General features: G+C 36.7%; 1 protein-coding gene across 1 annotated transcript in view; it reads left to right on the top strand.

Moving 5' to 3' along the window:
• The window catches only part of LOC112649071 (fibrous sheath-interacting protein 2-like), a 75,323-nt gene that overhangs the window by 39,079 nt on the left and 11,690 nt on the right, over positions 1-24,554 (top strand). Inside the window, exons 15-18 of the mRNA XM_035712330.2 lie at positions 681-9,570; positions 10,678-20,021; positions 22,780-23,277; positions 24,311-24,408. Of these exons, the coding sequence (XP_035568223.1) occupies positions 681-9,570; positions 10,678-20,021; positions 22,780-23,277; positions 24,311-24,408 (18,830 nt within the window). The remainder of the gene's footprint in view (positions 1-680; positions 9,571-10,677; positions 20,022-22,779; positions 23,278-24,310; positions 24,409-24,554) is intronic.

Here is a 24,554-nt window from a genome sequence, read left to right as displayed (position 1 = left end):
GTGCTAGTTGTTGACCATTAATTAATCCCTAACACGTAGCTGTAGTTATCTGCATATATGAAAACACAGTGAACTGACAGGAAGGCAGCAACAGGCAGGCCACAGAGGCCACAGGCTGACCCCTCCACTGTGGTACTTTTTCACTCTTATCTACTAGCAGGACAGATGCCTACATAAAAGGAGGCTATCTCTGCAAAGGCATATAAATGTTTTGACTGCAAATTTGTTTTGTGTTAGAGATAATCTGGTTTTTATTTTTAAGAAATATGACTTGGATCATCAACGCAGTCTTACTTCTTGCCAGAGCATTTGTGTTCTGTGAGCCTAGACACCCACTTATCTTTATTTTTTAACCAGGAATCCATTTATGCTCAGCAATAAATGCTGAAAATCAATGTTCCAAGGGATTTTGAATCAAAGGGAATCTTATTCAAAAGAATAGATTATAGCCACAGAGAATAAACCAACTTGAAATTAATCTCTTCATCTAAATAGATCCTTTCCAAAAATAAAATAAATAAAAAATAAATAAATAGATCCTTTCCTGTGTTCTCTCTACACACCATAGCTGGATTCTAGCTATGTATTGTTTGATAAAGGAATGAAAGGTTAGCCCCTGTCCTTACAATAGAGTAAATTCATATGTGATTTCCCTTGTGTCCTGCTTACCTCCTTTCCAGGTAACTTCAGAAGAACTGAACAGTATAGTTCATAATATAATGACCTGGGTTGTGGCTGCAGTAACCAGTGTATTATATCCAGCCATCACAAAATATGAAGAAAGGTTGCAAAATATTGCATACCCAATGCCTGATGACACTACCCTCTCTTCCAGTAGTATGAGTTTCTGCAGCACATGCAGTGAAATGCTTCTATATGAAACAAGCATTCAGGCAGCAAAATTTCAGGCAGAGGCCTGTGCAGACACAGCTGACAGGTCAGTAGGGCAACCAGTGGCACCCGTAAAACAATCTTCTGCCCACAAAGAAAGAACAGTTACAGGGAAAACACATCACAGGAAAGAACAACCTAAAACCTCTGAACCTAAATATGATAAGACTGCTGAACCCCCCAAGCTTACAACCTATAAACTCGATAGTCACCTTTTCACACGGACTGAAACAGGTACAAAGAAATCTGAAGATGCTACCACTAAAACAGATGGCTTAGAACACCCACTGTCTTCTGATGAAAAACCAAAAGTTGTAAATGAGATACAGGAGTTAAAGAATGTTTTTAATAACTTTAAATATCACCTAAAAGAGGAATCTGAGTCAATTTTAGAAAATATACTTCATGAAATGGTGTCTGAATTAACCAAGACCATCCCCACTCTCACTTCTGTTACCGCCGAAACTTTGGTTGATCACACTGACACTGACAAAGGAGACTTGCTCCCCAGTGTCAATATCTCTTCAGCAGCAGCTGAAATTATGGAAAATGTGCTTGAGAAGCTACAGTCTGCAGTTGAGAAAACATGTATTGAGTTATTTTCGCAAGAAAATCAGTCAGTTCACTTTAAATCAGACTTAACAGCCAGTAGGGAACATTTCATGTCTTCAGAAGAAAAAACTTCAAAAGCTTCACTGCCTTACACTGTGGAGAACATGAGTGGTATTGCAGAGGATATGATTCACGTGATTTTAGAAAAGTTGGCAGCTCTTGCATCTTCTAAGCAAAATGAACTTGCTCATCTTGAAATCACGACTGACCTTGCTTATCGGCAACACAGGGAAGATCCAGTATATATGTTCCTTCAAAGAGCCAGCAAAAGGAAATCCAGTGCTGAACCTGACGCAGCCAATTTGATTGGCAAAGAACACATACAAAACTTGGTGTCAAATATTTTTTCTCAATCCTCTCTGGTTGGTTATATAGAGGAAGCAATCAGCACTATACTAAATTATATACAAATTGGACTTAATAATGAGAAACTCATTGCATCTGAGGAAACAGTCATCATCCTTCATCTACTTGATGATGTCTTGACTCAGTTACATCAGAAACCAGAAAAAACAGATGTTCAAAAGAGAAGATACCCCGGACTGAGTAGTCTTTCTGGCCCTGAGGAAGAGCACAGACTCGCCAGCACCAGAACAGCTAATGATTCTAGACATGGATGTCTCTTTTCACCCATTAATGTTCCTGGCATGGTTCTTTATTCTGAAGATGAAAACAAAGAAATAGACAAGATTGTGGAAAATGTACTGATTTCATCTATCAAAGATGAAAAGGCAAAATTACAAGAACAGGTTTCTGATCACTGGTTAACAAGGGAAAATGCTGATTTGAAGTACAAAAGAAATGTGAACTCACCTACAAAACCAGCTTATCAAGACCAAGTAGCATTTTACAAATGGGGATTAAAGACTGACCTTCCAGCTTCTGGTAATAAGGGCCTTTTTAAGGACAAGCCATGCTTGAATAAAGACCTTTTGCTTTTCAGCCAAGAGGAAAAGCATCAAATACAAAAAGCCTCAGAAAATATAATTACAAGTATTTTAGCACAGATGCTCCAAGACATATCTTCTGGGCCCTCTGGTCACTTCGATTATAAAAATGATAAGAAAGCTTCACTTCTTACCTCAGGAAGCCCACAAGATCTGTCCAATCAAGAATGGATGAACCAGATGTTCTCTGTGTCAGAAATCCAAATAGTAGCTCAAGAAATTGTAGATGCTGTATTAAAAATACTTCACATAGCTTATAGTCACATTATCAGACATTCTTCATCAGTACCTCAAACTCCTCTAGATAATGCTGACATACCAAATGAAGAGCCTTTAGAAATACGGCTGGAGAGTAAAAGGAAGATGAAATTTTTATCTGTACTTGACACAGACCCTACAAAACATCCCTGGTTAGAACCTGAAGAAACTAAATCAACACCTGAACCTGCAGTTCACATTAATGATAAGATCACTTACACAATTTTTAAGAAGCTGAACTCATTTATTAGTCCAAAATTGCAAAACCACCTTAAACCAGAAAGCCCTGTGGACCATTCGAAACCTGCACCTGACAAGAAATCTTCATTTCAATATTACCTTAGTACTTACACAACTAAAGTGGTAAAAATTGTTTTGGATGCTATGCAGAAAGAACTGAAATACAATAAGAAAAATCTAAATCTTGGGAAGAGTGACCCTCCCAAAGGCTTTATTGATACAGGAATTTTTGCTGACAATGAAAAGGAATTAGACTCTTTTGTCACAAAGCTAAACAATGACATTATGACAGGTTCATTAGCAGCTTGCATTTATGAACTGTTGAGTGGAAATACAGGTAAAAGCAATGTTCTGCTCCCTTCAGATAAGGTAAGGTCTAAAGTCTCATATGAAACTTCTGACAATGATCAACAAAAACTTGTGCCTTCTCAAAGTCCTCATATGCTAGAGGAAGTTCACAAATGTACCGGATTGCAAGTGTTAGACAGAATTGGGGATACTTTATATGATATGATACACAAGCTCATAGGAGACCATCCATGCTCTCCCCTATCTGATGAACAAAACAGAGAGTGGATCAAGAATTTGAGAACAACTGCATTGCAGTCTAATATTCAGCTCATTTCTTGTATAATTCTAGAAGATGTCATTAGAAAATTATGTAGTGTTGAGATGGATCACATTTTCACAAATTCAGAATTTAAAAATATCTCAGAATATATTGATACTGACAGCATATCATTTGCTTTGCTTATTGAGGAAATGGGCAGATGCTCTGACATAATCTCTAGCATGGTGTCCAGTGTGATCCAGCCAGGTAGTCAAGGGGTGACTAACGACAAGGGAAAGACAACTGCCCCCAAACCAGGGACCACAAAAGAAAAGTACCCAAATAAACTGGAAGTCATGGTTTCCAGTATCTTTGAAATGGTTTTTGCTAAGTTGAAAGAGTTTGCCAAAAGAAATTTAGAAACTCTGGGCGCTATAATCAATGAAAATAAAAAGAGCAGTAAGAGGTACTGGGAAAGTGAAAGTATCAACATCTGTACAAACACACGTGAAAAACAATTGCAGTCTGCTTTATACATGCATGCAAAGAAAGTATCAAGTACTATTTTGAAGGCTATTCAAAAGGAATTAAATGTAAGCTTGCCATATTTGGAAACATGTATAACCAAGCCACTACAAGATAAAGAAGTGCTTAAGAATCTAGTCAATCTAATTTTAGATGCAGGGGCCCCTCATATATTTAATGAAACTGAACCAGAAGAGCAAGAGATTGAAAATTACAGATACAGGCCAACTTATGGAAATTTTCTTCCAGGAGGGGCTGACCCAGAGTCACATCTAGATGATCCTGCAGATATAGAGAAAGAAAGTGCTGGAGAGGAAATCTCACCAGAAGAGACTAAACCAGAATCTCTTATGCAATGGGAACTAGAAAGGACATTTAAAAAAATTGAAGTAGAACTCAATGAGCCAGGAAAGTCCCCAGTTGTGCCCATTATAAGAAATATTTTGAATGAAATTTTTCAGAATGACTTAATTGATCAATTAAATGTGCTTACTCTCTCCCAATCCTATTTATGTGACATTCCTCATCCTGGTGATAAGCCAGTTGCTCAAAAATCAATTCAATCTATGGATAAAAGAATGGATCTTTTAGTGTCTGAGGCAGACGTAACCGTTGTTGCAGATAACGTTCTTAGAACCATACTTCAAAAACTTTATTCTGCTGTCATAACAGATAGAAGTGCAAGTGAAAATACATATAACACTATCACCTACCCAGGAAATACCTCTTTTCCTGAATATGCCAGTGGAGAAAAGGCCTCTCTTCACTCTACCACATTGGACAGAAATCCATGTACATTTCAGTCCACATTTAGTAGTGGTAAAATGACCAAAAGGAATGTAGTTGAAGGTATTATACAGTCAGTTTTAACAAATTTAGAAACATTTGCTACTTCCAAAGTGACGGCTCTCTTTTGTCCTCATATCAGCTTCACAATTCCATTGGCTTTGCCTCTATGGGAGGATGAGACTGCTTTAAGCCAACCATGGCTATCAACCAAAGATTCCTATTCTGATGAACAGTTTTCCTATTGCTTAGTGGATCATAACAAATCAGGAAAGACCACCTCAATATGTCAACTGACTGCCTGTAAATTAAATACATATGCAACAGAAGTGGCTAGACAAATTTTACAAGAAATCAAACGTGAGTTAGATAAAGAAACAAAAAGTCCACTCTTAATCCACAATATTGTGGTTTCTGACAGTATCCCAAGTCAGATTGTTAACACAGTGTTAAGTATTGTGTCTACTAAAGGCAAATATGAAAAAAACCTATTTGACAGAGAGATTAATCCAGATCAGCCAGAACATATTGTTGAAAAGCTGTTCAATAAAAGTGATTATCAAAAAAAACTTCAATTGCAAATACTAGATACTATTAGGAGTATCTTAAGTGACATCTGTGAGAAAACACTAGATGAGAATAATCTCCTACTTGCTGCGTCTACTCTTAATAAATTTAACATAAGTGGGAAACATTTAGAAGCAAACTCTGCAACAAACCCCAAGTGTGTAAATAAGACTATTTCAATGCTTTTAGTTCCTAAGTCGTGTGTCACTATGATTTCCAGTGATATGGTGGATATTGTTCTTCAAAATCTCACTTCTGCTATCATGCTTGGCATAAATGCAAAGGATTCTATTTCTCTGAAATTGCCCCTGACATTTTCTGATGCATTTCCCAAAGCAGAGCATCGACAATCTCCTGTTGCAGACTCAATGAATGAGGTGATATTTCCATATGCAAGAAAGGGAAGAGATGTACAGCTGAAATCAGTTTATTCTGATGATAATCAGACAACTGTACTTAAAAAACAAGATGCCAAGAAATCTGCTTCCAACCCATATGAGGAAAATGTTCACTTCATTACTAAACCCATTTTGAATAGATTAAAATCTTTTGCCACAGAAAGAATTAATTTGCTACTTACTCCTGATACTGATTCTACAGAAAAAACATATGTTGGCCCAGAATTTACAAAGTGTAAGCAAAACAATAGTGCAATTCTTGAAACAAACCAAATGTCATCGGATGTGAATATACTAAAAATCTCAACAGCTAGAACCATTCTTGGTCAAGAGGTCACAGATTACACATTTTCTAATTACAGGGAAAAACATGGACCTGCAATTCATATATCACAAGCCAGTCTTAGGGATTATGCTGACATAATCACCAGTACCATTTTGATGCTTATAAAAAATGACATAGATATAGAAATCCAAAAGATGTATTCATATCCAAACAATACTTCATTCCAAGAAAACATAATTGCAAGTGAAACTGTCAACAACATCTTAAAGAGTTTACATGATAAAATATCTTTAAAGACGAGTAGGTTTTACTCACAGCAGAATTCTAGCCTGTTTATGCAACTAGCTGTACAAAATGAAATATTGCCGGGTCAAAGAAAGATGGAAGACAACGCTGAACTGTCTCTTTTTTCAAAATACCCATATCAAAACCGAATTATGTCAGAAGCAGAAAACCTGAGAAGGGTTTTGGAAGAAATATTTAGAAATGGAGAATCTAAACAGGAAAAAACAACTGCTTTGTTAAGTGCAGTTAAGGAAATTTTAAAGAAGGTGTATCAAAGGGTAATGGAAGACATAGACAATTGGCCTCCATTTAACGAACCCCCCCACTTTACATTTGATTCTAAAATGAAAACAGCAGCAACACAGAAGAAAACCTTGCAGTCACATATAAACAACGTTGCAAATGACATAGTTGAAAGTATTTTCAGAAAAATGTTTTCAATAGTAATGACATCCTTATATGAAAAGAATGAGACCAAGGGAGAATTGGAAGTATCTGGCCATGATGAATTACTGGTGAATCCAACATGCTTTCAGGAATTGAAACAAGCAGAAAGAAGTGTTCCCCTTGAACATGGGATACTGCAAATTTATCCTTACACAGGCATCAGAAGTGTCACTTCATTAGAAAACACCTTGTTGCAATTTTCTCCATCACGAGTGGGTGAAGAATTGGTCCAAAAGGTCCTCAAAAAGATCACAAATTTTGTTTTGCCGTATCTAGAAGAGAATTTGTCCCCTAAAGATCAGTCTGATGGAGTGCAATCTCTGAGACCATGCAGTTCTAGTTCGAAAGGGAGCCCTAATGTAAGTTTTAGAACAAACCTCAAAGCAAAATCAAACGTTATCTCTTCACCTAAATCTGGAACAAAACCACAACTAGGACCTAGTGGTGCTAAAGCCAAAAGCAAGTCCAAGTTAAGTCCTAGGGAGAGGACTTTCAGAGGCAGTCAGTCCAATACTGCCATTGGTCTGCCATACCTGGTATCAACAGGAGATGCCAAAAACTCCTTAGTGAGAACAAAACTCCCCACTGCGGAACTAAAAATGTATGCCAAGGATATAATAATCAATATTCTGGAAACAATTCTGAATGAATTTGAAAAGGTGAGGCAAAATAGACTAATGGTAAATGTAAACACTTTAACTTCTGATCAAATCATGACAGCAAGTAAAATAGTTAATGCAGTTTTGCAAGGATTATATACTACAAAGAATGAAAATTTGGCCAGCCAAATAAAAGGCTCATACTCACATGATCTCAAACTTTCACAGGGGAGTTTTAGGACAATCTCTCTTGCAAATCCAGAGCCCCATTTCTCTTTGGAGAATGTTTCTTCTCCGCTAGAGAAAATCTTCCCTAAAGAAGATATTTTTAGACAAATGTTTGATAAATGGCAAACAGAATCAAATGACATGGAAAATGAAAAATATAAACTATTGATGATAGCTGAGACTGTTTTGAATGAAATTTCAATGAAAACAAAGGAATTAGAACAATCTGTTTCACTTTTAAATTCCTTACCTCTTGAGGCTTGTGAAAGCAGGTACCATAACTTTAAAAGAGCTGCTTCTGGAGCTGAGGGCTCCCAAGCACAAATTAATATATTTGGTCAGGAAATTGTTAAAAAGCTATTAGAAAAATTAGAGGTATACTTCATGACTCAGATGTTCATAACAGATGGTAAAGAAATGCTAGAAACCAAGAAAGAAACTACTACTAGAAGTCAGTGTGGCTCCTTAAAAACAACCAACCTCAACAGTATTCCTATATATCACACAAAGTTGGAAGACAAAATATGTGAGGGCTTTAGCCACCGAATTGCTCAAGAGATCATGGAAGGGGTTCTGAACACCTTAGAATCATTTGCAGACCTACAGTTTAAACATATCTCTATGTATGCCTTTTCTGAAATTGCGAAAATACCTATTGAAAACTTTTTTGCTGTCCAACAGAAGCCATTAATGAAAACAATACTGCCCAAGTTACAACCACCGTATAAGTTTCCTAAGGAATCTAAATCAAGTAATATGATTTCCCAGGAGGACACGCACAACACCCTTCAACAGCTTCACTCGTTCCATTCAGAACTGCTTACTTATACTGCTAACACTGTCAATGACATGCTTGGTATAATTAAAAACAGGTTAGACAAAGGAAAATGCCAAATGGAACCATCTTCAATTAGCACATTTGAAGAAAACATTGTGGCAAGTCAGCTCATCAGCACACTGATGGACCAGTGTACTCACTTCTATGAGTCGAAGATCAAAAGCCATCCAAAGCAAAATCTGCCCCAAGTAGCTGAAAATGCCTACACTGCCAGTTGGCCCAGATTTGCAACAGGGGTGGAAATGTTCACTTCAAAGTCAAAGGGAGTTAGCTGTGGGGATGATCTTCCACAAATCCCTAGCTTATTTTTGTATTCAGAGGAAGATAGAAAAGCAAAGGAGAAGACGTCATCAAATCTACCTTCGTATGTCAGATACTCTGTAGAAGATACTCCTAAAACCACAGAGCCATTGGAAGAACTTGAATCAGAACTTAAACCATTATATTGTAGAAGTGAAGGCCAAGGCCTCAGCCATTTTGATCAATCTGTGAAGGCAAACAGCTCTCTCCCAGAAGACAATGTCTTACAAAAACTATCTCAGAAATCCAGTGACTCTGTGGAAGCAGCATCACAGCACCCCACGTCCTTTATAGAAATGGAAGAAAGTAAAAATCCAAGAGTTCTTCACTATGAGCTGCCCAAACCAGTTCTTAAGCCAAACCAAATGCAGACAACAGTTTCTCCACTTAAAATATGTGTAGCTGCCGAAAATATTGTTAATACCATGCTATTGAGTTATGACCTTCCAAGTCAAACCCCACATATTAATGAAAGTATAGAAACAATGAAGCCAATTTTTATATCAAAGGCAGAGCCTTTGTCTAGAATGTCTGAAGAACAAAAGGATGAGAAAAGCTTGCTTAAAATATGGGAAGAAAGAATTAGCTCTATAACCAAAGGAAAAAATAAAAACCTTACAGCAAGTGGAGAAGATTTCACTTTACTAGAAAAGTGGAAAGACAAGTACCCAAAGTTAGAGATAACAGAACCCCGCAAAGAGACTGAAGTCATTACTTTTGCTGATCAGGAACTGGGACCACATGAAATCCATCTTGTAGCAAGATATGTTACTACAGCTGTGGTCACACATTTCAAGAACTTTGAAACCAGAGGTGAGTGAGGAGGGATGACTTATAAAGAGGTGGCATCATTTTAGAGGAAAAAGGTCAATGAGTCTTATTTGTAACTCTCAAATCCAAGAAGCTCCATTCATTGCTTCTCTGAAAATAGCCTTGGATTTGGGGTGGTTGTTTAACGATGTGTTTTTCAACTGGTCAGTATGCTAAAGGAAAAAAATGTTGACAGATTTACATAATTTTTATTTGGAGAGGTGTTGTTCAGTTTTCACTATCAACAGATAGAATTAAATGGGCATAATTTAAAGTAGATATTTTGATTGGGCATGAGGTATCGCTATGACATGATGATGTCTTGCTTGGGACATATAGCTGCCCTAAAGGCAATTCCCAGGTAACAGTTCAAAGAAAGTTTGCTTTGTCTTGTGTTTATTTTCTTAAAAAGACTTCTAAAATTATAGTCAGGCTTCATACATAGTTGACTGTAATGATCCAACTTCTTTTTGAGATATACAGTTAAAGTCTTTGCAATTATTGATGATACAGTTTGTAAGAACAATGGCCTTAAACTTCTTCTGTTCATGTTCAGTGTTCTGACTTAAGTTCTTTTTAAGTACAATACTCTAAATCCATGCTTACAAATAGGATATCTGCACTCTCTTCCTGTAAATGCTGAGATGCACATACTGGTTTGAACCATATGAAATAACCATTTTTATGTGTCAAAACTGTCAAACATCAGAAATTTCATCCAGCTCAACTTACTGTGTACTATATAGTCCCAAACTGGATAATTAGCTAAACAGTTGAAAATGGCTTCAAAAGTTAAATGAGGTCTGTAATCATGACTAGAATCACTTTAGGGCATTGCAACTAAAGCTGAAAATCATTTATCTGCCCCAGGATTTCGCTATACAAGGAATAAACCAGCACTTAGAGATCTGAATTTTATTAGGCTGTTTTCTTCCTTCTTGCCAAAGTAAAGTTCCACAGGTGGGATATAGAGATTTGAAGAAAACTCAGTTCCTTTCTTGACTAGGTCTTTCTATTTCTTGAATTCATGTATAAAAAAATGCTAGTGTTTTGAATGCTCAACATTTCCCCTTAATGCATGCTAAAAATCGTAATGTTTTCTATTTTAAGGTCCTCTTGATGACAAAGTATCTATTGCATCCACACTGTTAAGGAAAAAATATGAATTCAAACAGCCTCTAGGAAGCATTAACTATAATTCTTCACTTTATCAATTTTGTGAACATCTCACTGAATTGGTTATTTCCTATATAATATCAAGGCTGTCTGATTGTACTGACGATGATGGAACAGAACAGAAATCACTGGAAAACCAAGATTCATCTTTTAGCAAGGTTATTTTAATTCATTCACAAGTATTTCCAGTTTCTACCAGAGGACTTGCTTTAAGCATTTCTGAAATCATTATTCGAATCCTTTTTAATAGTGAGATTTTAAAGGTGGACTCTACACAAGAAGTCATTTCTGTGAAAACAAAATATATTTACTGCCCAAGAGTAGCTGTGGCTGACTTTGACAATCTCTTTCAGGATCTCTTAATAGGAGTGATCCATGTTCTGTCCAAAGAAATAGGAATAAAGCACCAGCCTGACAGCAGAGGAAGAAACAAACAACTCTCCATGCTGAAAAGCCATAGTTTGCCCATTCACAACAAAACCAAAACTATGAAAAGACAGACAGGCTCCAGAGATTGGAAATCATCTCCTACTCACCAAATTAATCAACTAGTACAGAAAAATCAACTAAACTCTCTGGAATGTAAGTTAGGCACTCTGGTCGGTAGCCTAAAAACACGTGACTCCAAAGAAGTAGTCAATAAAATTTCCAATATTGTTTTCAGTTTGGTTTTGCCAGATGAATGCCCAAATTGGGATAGGGATTCTGGTAAAATACCACAAAAAAGTTTCCTATCTTCAAATAACCAGCAAAGTCATAGAATACCTAGAAATAACCCTGGGCTCTCCCCAAAATCAGTTTTTATTCTGAATCTTGTATGTGAGACACTTATTAAAATACTTTTGGAAGAATATACAGCCAACAGCCTCCTTACAGATGGTTCTCTTTCTGGTGAAATACCAGCAGAAGGTCAACTGTGCAACGTACTTCAAAATATAGAGAATTATTGCAGGGGAACAATCAACCATGGCTCACCACTTGAGGATTATGACGTGTCAGGCCTTTTGGAAAATCTGGCAGAAATAGATCAAGAATCTATGCTTACTATTATTTCCCATGCCTTGGTAAAATCTTTAATGGAAAAACTGTCCTGTGGTATATACCGACCTCCCAGAAGTCCACTTTTTGCAAACAAACATTTAACGTATAGAACAAGAAGAAGACTCTCTGGTTTCCCAAAAGTAGAAAGGCCAGAATTAAAACATTCAAGACAGGGTAAATGCTCTGTAAGATTCATGAGTTATGACAGCAAGCCTTTGACAGAACCACTGAATAATCTCAGGGTGATTCATTCCAAAATGAAAGCTCCATTTGGTAAGCAGTTTTCAGGAAAATTCCATCCTCTACCTCCTCTTCAAAGACCAGGTAAAAAGGAAGTGAATGCAACAGCCATTCTTAACACACAATATCCAGGAGGCATGAACACAGGAGTTTATTCTGCCAAATTTCTGGAGGAAATAATCGCAGACATTTTCCTTAAGCTCTCCACCTCATTGCAGAGCAAAAATGTAAACATCACTGAAGCTCAACTCAATGAGGTAAATATATTAGATGTCAACTCCGTGGTGAATGAGTTTAACAATGCTCAAGTCACTGTTTTACGAGATGTTGAAGAAAGGATATGTTTTCCACCAATCGATAAACAAACTGTTAGAAAGATTGCCGACTCAGTTAATAGTGATGTTTCATGGGAATATGCACTACAAGTCACTGGTGGAAGTCGTCTGACACATGATACCACCTCAATAGCAGAACAGATAACTAATGGCATATTGAAAGAGAGTGTAGACTACCAACTCCCATTGTGCTTTGTAGGAAAGCTCATGCCTAATTCATATTACCCTCTTAAAGCTGAAAATATATTGCAGAAACTTCAAAACAACCTGAGAGAACTTAATTACCAAGATCAACATTCAATGGGCTATACTACCGTGTTATCACACTCATTTTTAGAAGATGTCATCAGGAAGCTATTATCTCAGCTCATTTCTCCACCTTGGAAGGCTTCATGCTTGGGAAAGAAGTATTTATTGACTTCAGATTTTAATAAGATATCCACCTGTATAATAAATAAGATTTTGTTAGCCATTTCAAAGCATAAGATTTGGCTCACTAAATATGACTGTCAACATCCATATACAGAAAAAACCCTTCAAAATATGGTGGAGTCTGTTTATAATAATGTTTTACAGATGTCTGACTCTCTTGTGTCAGTCCAGAAAAGCGTAGTAAGCCAAAGCCCACTTATGATTGACCGAATAGCCAGTCTCATTATTCAAGAGATTATTGAAAATCATCTTCAACCTTTCTTGTGTGGAGAGGGCTTACCTTGTTCAGTGACTCCACTGGATGAAATATCGAATATGGTTAAAGAGGTTATCAGTGAGGTCACAGAGTCCCATAGACCCCAGAAGCCATCATCACTAGGAATGGACTTTTATCCTAATGCATTTGTAGAAGATATCATTGCCAGGCTATTATCAAAGGTCTTCAGTCCAAAATATAACACTGAATGTGAACTGGATAAAATGACCCAAAAAATAGTAAACTCAATAAATAACCATTTTAACAAAGCTAAAATCTGCATTCTTCGTGATAACCAAGAGCAGGCTTTCCCCACTGTAGATCTAGACACTGTGGATGAACTCGTCAATTCAGTTTACGGAAATATTCTGCAACAGCATGGGCTAACCCTTGAGATTGATAATGAAGAACTCAAAGACAGTGATATTTTTGCAGAAAATGTTACCAATTTAATTGTAGCAGCTATTTCTGATTATCTTCTTCACCCACTGTTTTCTGGGGATTTGTCAGCTTCCTCTCATGCTACTTTAACAGCAGAGAACATTATTGAGAACATCTTTAGTGGCAGCAGTGAATCTACCAAGCCAAGCCTGCATTTATCTCCATATAATACCTTGCTGCCATACACACTCTTAGAAGACCTAATTAGAGTGCTATTATCTAGAATATTTCCTTCCACATATAACATTGTTCCATATGGCAAAACCCCAAAAGGCAGATCAAGAATTAATTGTGGTGAAATCTCTTCAAAGCTAATCAGTGATATTAGGATGAAAATTTCCCAACATGAAATTCGATTTTCAAAAGATGAAGAAGAAACCAAATCTATTTATTCAGAGGATGATGTTCAGCATCTCGTTGATTCTGTGTTCAGAAATATGTTGCAAAACTCTGGGTCTCAAGAAGCAGTTGAACACGATATCATAAGCAGTAACAATGTTCTTATTGATAGAATAGCATGTTTTATCATTAAAAATATCTGTCAGCAGCATCTCCATCCATTTGTGTATGGAAAGTCATTACTTCCTCCATCATATACACACTTTGATTATATGAGAAGGCAGGATTTTTTTGCTGGTGTTTACTCCTCAGCATTTTTGGAAGATGTGATCTCTGGGGTTTTAAGCAAAATATTCCACAGGGTGTTAGGTATTGTGCAAACAAACCCATTAAGAGATTCAGGAAAAGAACTATTGGAAACAGCTGAAAAACTCATATATTTGATAACAGAAGAATTCTCAAAAGCTCAAGTTAGTATCCTAGAAAATGCTAAGGAACAATTGTGTTTGCCACCAGTACATACAGAAGTAGTGACTGAAATTATTGACACGGCATATAGCAAAGTTTTACAAGAATATGAACTGGAAACTGATAAAGACTTTCTCAGTGATACAAAAACATTGGCTGAAAGAGTAACTAAAATTATCCTGGCTGAAGTTTTTGATTTCCAAATTCATCCAGATTTCATAGCAAAGCTGCCCTTTAAACCATATTCAAGACTCAATGCTGATGCTTTGATAAAGAGAGTTCATTATGCTATTAGTAAATTAAGAATCCGAAGACAGACTTATACAACATATACCACCATATTATCACATACACATTTAGAAAAAATTGTCACTCAGGTTTTATCTCAGATAAATCCATTGAAGGACAGTGCAGAAGATCCAGACTTTTTGCAGTCAGACTCCAGCAACACAGTTGTGAGGCTGATTGATGAGATCATGTCAATAATTTCTAAACATGCAATATGCATTATTAAACATGGAAATGAAAAACAAAATGTGATTTCAGAGAAAGATATCCAGGCTATGGTTGATACCATTTATACTGATATTTCTAATTCAAATCTATACCAGTCTCTTACAAAAGATAAAAAAGGCATAAGTAATATACCCATTACAAAAACAGCAAGTTATATAATAAAAGAAATATTTAACCATCATCTTGAGTCATTCTTATCTGGAGACAAAACTCTTGCTTCAGGTACAGTGGGTCAAACTTCTCATCAGAGAGCAACAGATCCTAAACAAAGGGAATTATTGCTTATTGTGAATTCAGCCGTCTTTTTAGAGGATGTAATTTCTGAGCTTTTATGCAGAATCCTTTATGTATTCTCACATAATGTCTTGGCTGCCAAAAACTCATGTAAAGCAAAAACCAATGTAACTAACATTGTTACTACATTAGTAAAATCAATTGTGCTGGAATTCACCACATCAGAAATTTTAGTTGCAGATCACTTGGATGAAAGTCTGCATTTTTCAGAAGGATATAAAGAAATGGTTGAAAAAACTGTCAGCCTAATTTATGAAAAAATATTAGATGATTATAAATCTCTGATTCATATTTATAGAGCTATACAAAGTGATGCCATCAGTTTTGGGGGAAAATTATGTTATTTGCTATTAGGAGAAATTTATGATTATCAAGTGGAGTCATTAGTTTTAGGAGAATTAGTAACTTCTTCCTATTCCTTCCTCCAAGAGGAGAACATCATCAGAAATGTGCTTGACAGCATCAACAATGATAGCCATGTTTTACCATCATGCATCACTGTATTGCCGCGTTCTCTTTTAGAAGATATTACTTACAAGCTTCTAGCACATATATTCCCTTCATCGGAGACTGAAACTGAACTAAATGAGAAAGAGGTGCCACCAGATTATGAGTTTGTGAATGCAGCCTCAAAACTGGCTGATGAAATTATAACAGAAATTTCTGAACACGAAATTAGACTTGCCACAGCAGAGGAGCATGTAGAAAGTATGCAATTAGGGGCAAGTGAGAACTTCGTTAACTCCATATGTAATGATATTATGAAAAAACTTCAATTAGAAAATGAAACATGGAGTGATACATACAAAAAAGGAGGCTCATTCCTCAAGAGAATAGCCGGTTTCATTATGAAAGAAATTGTGGACCACCATCTGCAGCCATTTTTATGTGATGAAGAATCATCTCTCTGTGACTTACCCAAAAATGACCATGTCATTGAACTCTTGAACCCTGGTAAAGAAAAAATACCAAAAGGCTTCCCACAGGCTTCTGTGTATAGTGCTACATTTTTGGAAGATATTATAATTGACCTTGTTCGCAAACTTTATACTTTCCCAAGTATTGCTGAAAACCCTAAGGAAAAAGAGGTATCAGAAAAAGACTGCATGAGCATGGCTATAAAATTCGCAAATGCCCTGATAGGGGAATTTAGAAAAAGTGAAATCAAAGTCCTAGCTAATGCTGGAGAAATGTTTTCTTTTCCACCAATAGATAAAGAGACAGTCAATAAAGTATCTGATTCTGTGTACAATGAGTTCATAGAAATATATGGATCTAACAATCTTCAAAAAGATGACAGAAGTAACATCGTTATAGAGATGATAGCTGCTTTAGCCAAAAAGGCAATCTCTGCTTTCAAGATTCAACCACTTTTTTCAGGAGACTGGTCTTCCACCTTCTTTTCATTTCTAAATGTGGATAACATCATCCAAAGAGTTCAACACCTACCATATAATACCTTTACAAAAATAAATAGAAGCTTGATGGACAATCCAGTTTCTTCACTAGAACAATTACCTACACTTACTCCTCTAACCTCAGGCCTAAAAGACATAATGGACACTTTAGAAATAGGCAGAGGAGCACTTAATAGAAAAGAGAATTTCAAAAAGGTGGAGGCATCTATGAAGACAGGCAGCATCCAGGAGCTGATATGTACTGCTATAACTCACAATAGGAAGGGCAAATTAACTACCCTAGCATCAGGGTTAGGTGGAGGTGTGGCAGGTAAAAAAAAGGGGGATGAAAAGAAAAAGGAAAGTTCAATTGGAAAAGAGAATGAGAAGGCATTAAAAGTTACTTCTCAAACAACTCATGTGGAAAGTGAAGATAGTCGGGGGCCAGATTTGAGTATGGCACTTAGAAAGAATGAAAGCAAAAAGAAAGACAGTTTGAGTATAAAAGAGGAGAAAGGGCAAGGTGCTGAGATATACCAACATCTTTCATTAGCTACTGATGATACAAAAAACAGAAAGGTTGTCCTGGAACCAGATTTAAAAATAGATAAAAGGAAGAGTGAAAAGAAAAGAGGGAGTTCATTAGAAAAAGAAAATACACCTTCTGAATTATCATCTCTGAAATCCAAAGTGAGAAACAGAAAGATCCAAGAGAAGAGAGATTCTCCAGCTTACGGAATTACAGATGACAAACAGATCTTGCATCTTAAACATGTCCAAAATGTCCCTGAAAGCATTTGCATAAATGTTTTAGAAATATCTTCTTTCCAAGGACCAGTAGATGATTCAAAATCCCCAAATTCCTTAGGTGATAAAGAAGTATATATAACCAAAGTAGATGTCAAGGATTTTGCCCAGCCTGCCTCAATAAATCCAGCTAAATATGGTGCTCCTGCAAAAGAGGAAGAGAATAAAAAAAGTAAAGATAGAGAGATTAAAAGTAAACCTAGTAAACCAGACAATCCACGAGAAATTAACTGTGGGGTTTTTCCTGCTAACTTTTTAGAAGGTGTTCTGTCTGAAATAGTTAACAAATTGGTTTTTAATTCTTCATGGGGTACCGATGATGCATGTCAAAATGTAACCAATACTGTAAATCAATCTGAGCTCTGTGACACAGCTATGAAACTGATTAATTCTCTATTAAAGGAGTTTTCAGATGCTCAAATTAAAGTATTAAACCCAGGTCAGGGAAGTCAGTTCCTCCCCTCTGCAGATAAAGTTTCATCAGTTCACAATGTACCTCTAAGGCAGAAAGAACCATCTGTGGATAAAGCACCTCGAAAGAAAAAAATGGCAGCTGCAACTAAGACAGCTTCTTCTGATGAGGCACCTTCTATGGCTAACATACCATCAAGTGATAAAAGGCTGGTCAACAAGATTGTTCACTCCTCTATATGCAATATTTTGCGGGAATATAGATCTCAAGACTCCATTTACAAGGACATAAATAGTAATGGTGAAAATTTGGCAAGAAAGCTAGCTAATGCAGTGATAGAAGAAAGTTTTCAGCATCAGCTAAACTTGCTACTTTATGATGACGTTCCGGCTGCAGCATGTTTGCCTCTAGAATCTAAGGAGGTTATGAAAAAGGTCCATAAGGGCATCCAAACAGCCTGCAAAGAATGTCAAACATCATCACCATATACCATAATGCTACCTCATGAATTTTTAGAAAGTATAATTTCTTCTCTTCTATCAAAAATTTTCTCAACAGTAGCCCGTGCTAAAACAGAAACATCTGAAGATAATTTGCACACAGAACTGGATTTCCTTCAAATGAAGTTTGTAAGTACAATTATGACAGAGATTTCCAAAGATAAAGATATGATTGTACAATATGTACAATCCTTACATCCTAATGATGATGAAATCATTCAATTAGTGGTTCAAACTATTTATAACAATCTCTTGCCACAATTTGGATCTCAAGAGAGCATACAAAATTGTGCCAGCAGTGGTTGCAAAATCCTTTCAGAAACCATAGTTAATTTAGTTGTACAGGAAGTGGCTGGCAACCAGTTGCAGAACTACTTTTCTGGAGAGCTAACACCACATCAGTGTACAGAAATTGACAGTGTTGTTGAAAACATCCTTAAAGATGTCATCCAAACCACTGAAGTTCCCCAGCCTCAGCCATCACAGGCTTACAAACTGCCTTTTCCCATAATAGAAGAAATTGTTGTAAATTTTTTGTCAAAGCTTTTATCTATGTTTCCAAAAGCAGATAAGAAACAAAACAATTCTCTAAATGCTGAAATGCAAACAATAATCTCAAAAATCTTAAGTTCATTCCAAGAATATCTCTCTAAAAGTCAAATTACAGTAGTGCCACAGGCCAAAGAATCCCCCACTGTATCTTTAGCAGACAGTACCACTATTGAAAAAGTAGTTACTTCTGTTTATAACAGTGTTTTAAAGCACTCTGGCTCCCATATTTCAGTGTATAAAGATTTAATGAGTAAGAGCAATGTTCTCTCTGATATAATAGGATTTTTAATGGTGAAGGAAATTTCCAATTCAGAATTTCATCCTCAAGTAGAAGAAGCATCAAGTTCAGAGTTAGTTCTGGAAGCTGCCAAAATTATGGAAAAAGTGGTTAAGATCATTGATGACCTTAAGTCAAAGAAAAAGCCTTCAACCAGAAAGGAGACTGTGTTAAACGCTAGGTTTTTAGAGGAAACGCTGGCCTTGTTCTTGGCTAAACTAGTAAAGGTGCCATGGGCCTCAAGCAGAGATGTGAAAAACTTATCAAAGTCTGAGGTAAAGAAAATTGCATCTCGACTGACAAAATGTGTGACAGCTGAAATTTCCAGAAATAACATTAATGTTGTCTCTACTGATCCTGAAGAAACCTTTTTAAGTCCAGAAAGTATAGAAATTATTTCTCAGATGGTTGATTCTGTTTATAATCAGGTACTGCAACAATCTGGAACGCATGAAGAACTTTATTACAACATGAAAGGTACAAACAATGTCTTCCCTAAAGAGATAGCTTCTTTACTCATCAGTAAAGTTTCCAGCTGTTCATTAGAAACAGTTAGCCCCAAAGATTCACAGGCTGATCTCTTTAGCGATTTGGATATTGATCAAATTGTCAAAAAGGTGCATGAGTATGCTGTTAAAAGCCAGCCGGAGCTAGAGCAAAAAGAATTAGATCAAGACGTAAGTGAAGAGGAACTTCCAATTAAAATAGTTCCTCACCGTGGGAAACAGCCAATCAATATCGATCCAGACATTGTTGCAGAACACTTAGGAGTCCTTTCTATAAAAACACAACCTCTTGAGAAACTGCAGCTGGAGTGTTTAACTAGAACTGGATATAGCATCGAGGCACTGAGAAGGATGTCAGTAAGTGGGAGGAGTCACTCAGTGGACATATCTGATGCAGGAAAGCGAAAGCAAAAAAAACGTGTCTCATTGGATGAGGTGGGACGACTGAACCTAAGACCATTAGAGGTAAGTGCTAAACGCAATAGTGAAAAGAAATGGTAGTTACTGAGACCTGGTTGTCCTGTGATTTCCCTCCTCAGGCAGATCTATGAGAATGCATTTGTAAAATATGGTCAATTTTCTCTTGCCCAGCCCAATAGAATTGGGACACCCCGATTCAAGCAATTCTCTGCTTTCCTAGGACTCACCCCATCAGGAGTGTGGCTCCATGTAAAAGGTGGCAGGCTATTTTCCATTAACTAGTCAGACTAAACTGCCATTTCCTGAAGAATGGGAATGCAGGGAGATGTCCTTACCAGCAAACAGGACTGCCTAGACTTGTAGTCTTCATTTGGCAACATGGAAGAAATGCAATTTTTATAATCCCCACAGTTCTGTTTTATGGATATACATTATCATAGTATTATATGAGTCCAAATGGGCCAGTTAGAATAACAAGTCAACCGGTTAAAGATTTAAATCCTCAAATGTAAGTCTCCACAGTAGTATTGTTTTTACTTAGCAGCATTCATCAATAGTACTTTAGAATTCACTTGTTTCTTCTTATTTCACTTTCATTACATAATACTTTCCCACGTCTCTATACTCTTATACATTCAGGCTGGACCCAGTTTCTTTCCCATTCTACCTTTGCTCTAGACCCAGCTGTCTTCCTACTTCTATTTTTATGAACTAGTTTTTCTGCAGTCTTGTATCTGGGCTCCAAATATACTTTAAAGAGGCCAAAAATGCCAAAACACTGTCCTTGGTATAATATAACTATTGAAAAAATAGTTCTTATTGCAGATCTTAGGGCAATAGGGCATAGGGATGGTCTTTCCAGGAGATGGAGCTATACTCATCCAGCCCCGCATTCTCACTTAACACCAAATTCCCTCCATATAAATGAGCCTCTTACAAGGATGATGGTATGTACTCACACTCAGGATATAGTTTCTGATTTACAAACTGAGCAAAGTTCTAGAGAACCAGCCTGCTTGGAGCATAAGCCTAGGAGCATGTTTTCCTTAGAATTATTTTCCAACCCACTGAACTAAGTCTCAGAGCTGGAGAATACATTATGGGTACTTTTTAATCTCAAATACTGAGATGGTCATAGACACCGATGGAGTCTTCTTGGTCCTTAGTTTCTTGGACCAGATGAAAGTCCTTTCCAGCTCTAAAATGTCCTTTTCTCTCTGGGTTCTCAAAATTACATTAGCATTTACTTAGTAGCTTTCATTTATATATAAGTAACTCCTTGGGCACAAAATCTATGTGTCTAAACTACAGAACATTACCTCTAAGTCATTACGTCTCAATCATCTGTCAGTTTTGGCTACCTGCTTTCTTCTTTTACATCCTTTATCAGTACTTTATCTTTTTATAGCCCACGAAATTTGGAAGAGAATATCTAATCCAAATCAACTACTGCCGCTACTCATAATGGAAGCGAAAGCTGTCTCAGGGAAAGCAAATAGACCTAGCTTAGCTCAGTTAAGACAGATGCTTTGCAACAATCTGGATAGCAGTGCTGTCCATCCCCAACGTGGGCATAGAGGTTTTGGAAAGAACAGGAGATCGGTATAAGGAACCCAGGCAATTCCCAGGCTAGTCCTCAGTCAGTGATCCACAAGCAAGGCTTTATTTGCTATTCTGAGATACCAAAACTTCTAACACACCAGATACAGGCCTATCAGACTCTTACAGTGACACAAAGAGAGCCATAGAGACAATTTTAAGCTTTTGAACCACTATTTCTCTCCACCAGCACAGATCATCAAGACTGATTATGATTCTGTTTCTCACAAAAGATACTACTGTAAGGTAGCATTTATCTGAAACTCTGGTTTGCAGTTTTATAGAGATTTAAGATTGATAACCCAAATTAATGTAAAGGTTCTATGGCATCATCAAAGGCTACAGAAATGGGAAAAGTCACTTATGACTGTCTTTTCCTTGAACTGTCTTTACCATTGCAAGATGGAAAGTGACATTTGACCAGGGAAGTGAGGAGGAATGAAGAGTTATTCTTTGAAGCTCCCTTTGGAAAATATGTTTAAGGGTTAGAATGTGGAGGATGAAAAGTGAACATGCAAAGTCTTTCACAATCATATTTTAAAATCAGGGTCAGCCAATACCTTGTCTTTTGTTCATGAAGATATCTATATTTAGATTGCTCTATGATTTGTTGCCTCAGTAAGAAGTTTAAAAAAAGACGTCCTATCTAAATCTGTTACAGATCTTCCCAGGTAAATGGTGAAAACAATGTAATTAAAGGATTTGTGCCTTTTGCAGTTCTTGGAAAGTAAAAAGTAAAATTTGATGCAGAAGACAAAACTTACTAGGTTTCCCTTCTTTGGACTGGATGACACTATTCTTAGATAGAAAGAAAGAAAGAAAGAAAGAAAGAAAGAAAGAAAGAAAGAAAGAAAGAGAGAGAGAAGAAAGAAAGAAAGAAAGAGAAAGAAAGAAAGAAAGAAAGAAAGAAAGAAAGAAAGAAAGAAAGAAAGAAAGAAAAGAAAGAGGATTACTGAAATGAGAAAATATTGCTTATGATTTTTATTTATTTCTTCTTTTAAATATATCACTACTCTGCCAGTAAGTGGCATTTGAGGATAGTTTTACTCAATTGAAACTGAAAACCATGTGAAAATTGCTTTATTTCTATATAGAACCACAAGAAAAATGACTAAGACAATAGTTTTTAATTATTTCTATATAGAACCACAAGAAAAATGACTAAGACAATAGTTTTTAATATTAATTTTCCCTTCAATTCCAGGCTGCTAGTAGGAATTCATTCCAGAACTTAATAAAGCCTGACATTACCAAAGTGGAGCTTTTAAAAGATGTCCACAGCAAAAAAGATCTTATCATTCGGTTGGTAACTCATGATATTGGTCAAGAAGTTTCAGAAAATAAAGTGGAAGAGGGCTTAACTTCCAATGAAGATGAAGTTGTTTTACAAAATGTTGTGAAAGAAGAACTTCCAGAAGACCTGTTTGATGATCAAGCAAAAGAAGAGATAAAGCCCATAATGGGCACAGTGGCTCTTCACAAGCCACTGATAAGCAAGAGAAATTTGAAAAAATTTCTGTCTCTAGGGAAATGCTGTCATCGCAGATCTACTGTAACTACAACAAATACTGAAGCATCACCAACTCTATGGACAGAGTCTGAGGAGACACAACAAAGACTTGTTTCTAATACTGATATGACTACCTCCAAATCCCCGACTGGCACAGATTCTTCCTTTTGGGAGAGAAAGACACAGCTAAGCGTAAGTTACAAATGGGACTCTCAATGAGAATGGGTTTCTATAGAAAAGGTATAGAGTTTCACAAACTTAGTCCAATAAATTTACATTGGGTAGGAATAAGAGGGCATAAACTGAATCTGGACAGGCTCTCCCCACTTTGATGATATTTGCAACAAAAGGGAAATGATGAACAGATGAAGCCAGAAACCTCAATTGAAGAAAAATGGATCATGAAAAGGGTCCTAGGTTAGTTAGAAGGACAAGAAAAACAGAAAGTGGAAACAAGAGAAATGCAATCCAATTATTTAAAATCATAGATTTCATTCTTTTTTATATTCTGACTTCTAAGTACTCACTGGAAGTTTTGTTTGCAGAAACTCCATGCCAGTGGGCAGACCAGAAGGTGGGCTGGAGGGGAGTAGAAAGATTCATGCAAATTCTGCCTATCTGGGTTTGAATTCTGGCTTTGCCATTAGTAGCGGTGCGACCTTTGGGCAAGATACTTAACCAACTTTTTCCTCAAAAATTACCCCACTTGCTGAAACATAGCAAGTTATTCAAAGTATGTTGAATATTCTTCCTTCCATAAGCCCCACTATCACTCTGACACACAGCTCCTGTCTCTGGTTCTGTATTGTTCTAGTAATTGGTCCAGGCCTTATCCTCTTGAGTTAGCCCTATCAAAAAAAAAAAAATTGCACTGTACATGCGTTTGGGAGATGCCCATGGTTTAGGATTTCCTGGTGAGACAATCCCTTTGAATATCCCTCTGCAACGATTTCTAGGTTAACCCAGAAACTGCAGTGAACCCGAGAAAAGAAAACACAGAGATACATACAACTCTGGCCAATCCAGAAGTTCACCACAACAATAGCCTCAACAGAAACTCAGGTCTATTTATCAGGATCTATTTATTAGCAAGCCATGTGAGATTTTAGGAGCCAACCCAGTGTGCCTGATCAGAAATGCTACACAGATAACTAAGGAAACATTATATTTTACTTATTTGTTACAAAATCTTCTTCTTATAATTACCTGCCTTGCACTTTTCCAGAGAGAAGAAATGAAAGCTAGTACTGAATCGGCATATTACTTACATAGAATTATGAGTTCATCTTCATACAATGAAGAGGATCTGCCTTCATTTTCTAGGTACAGTCAATTAAAGCAATATGAGTTAGCTAAGAAAATAGGAACCCAAAATGAAAATTATGTTGGTGCAAAGCATGGGCACCTCAAGTAACCATGTGAGCAAGCCAGGGGCTCAACCCTCCAACTCCCCATACTCCTTTCCCTTG

This window comes from Canis lupus, chromosome X (genome assembly GCF_003254725.2).
Source record: "Canis lupus dingo isolate Sandy chromosome X, ASM325472v2, whole genome shotgun sequence".
Taxonomy (NCBI): domain Eukaryota; kingdom Metazoa; phylum Chordata; class Mammalia; order Carnivora; family Canidae; genus Canis; species Canis lupus.
This window is presented reverse-complemented; position numbering and strand designations above follow the sequence as displayed.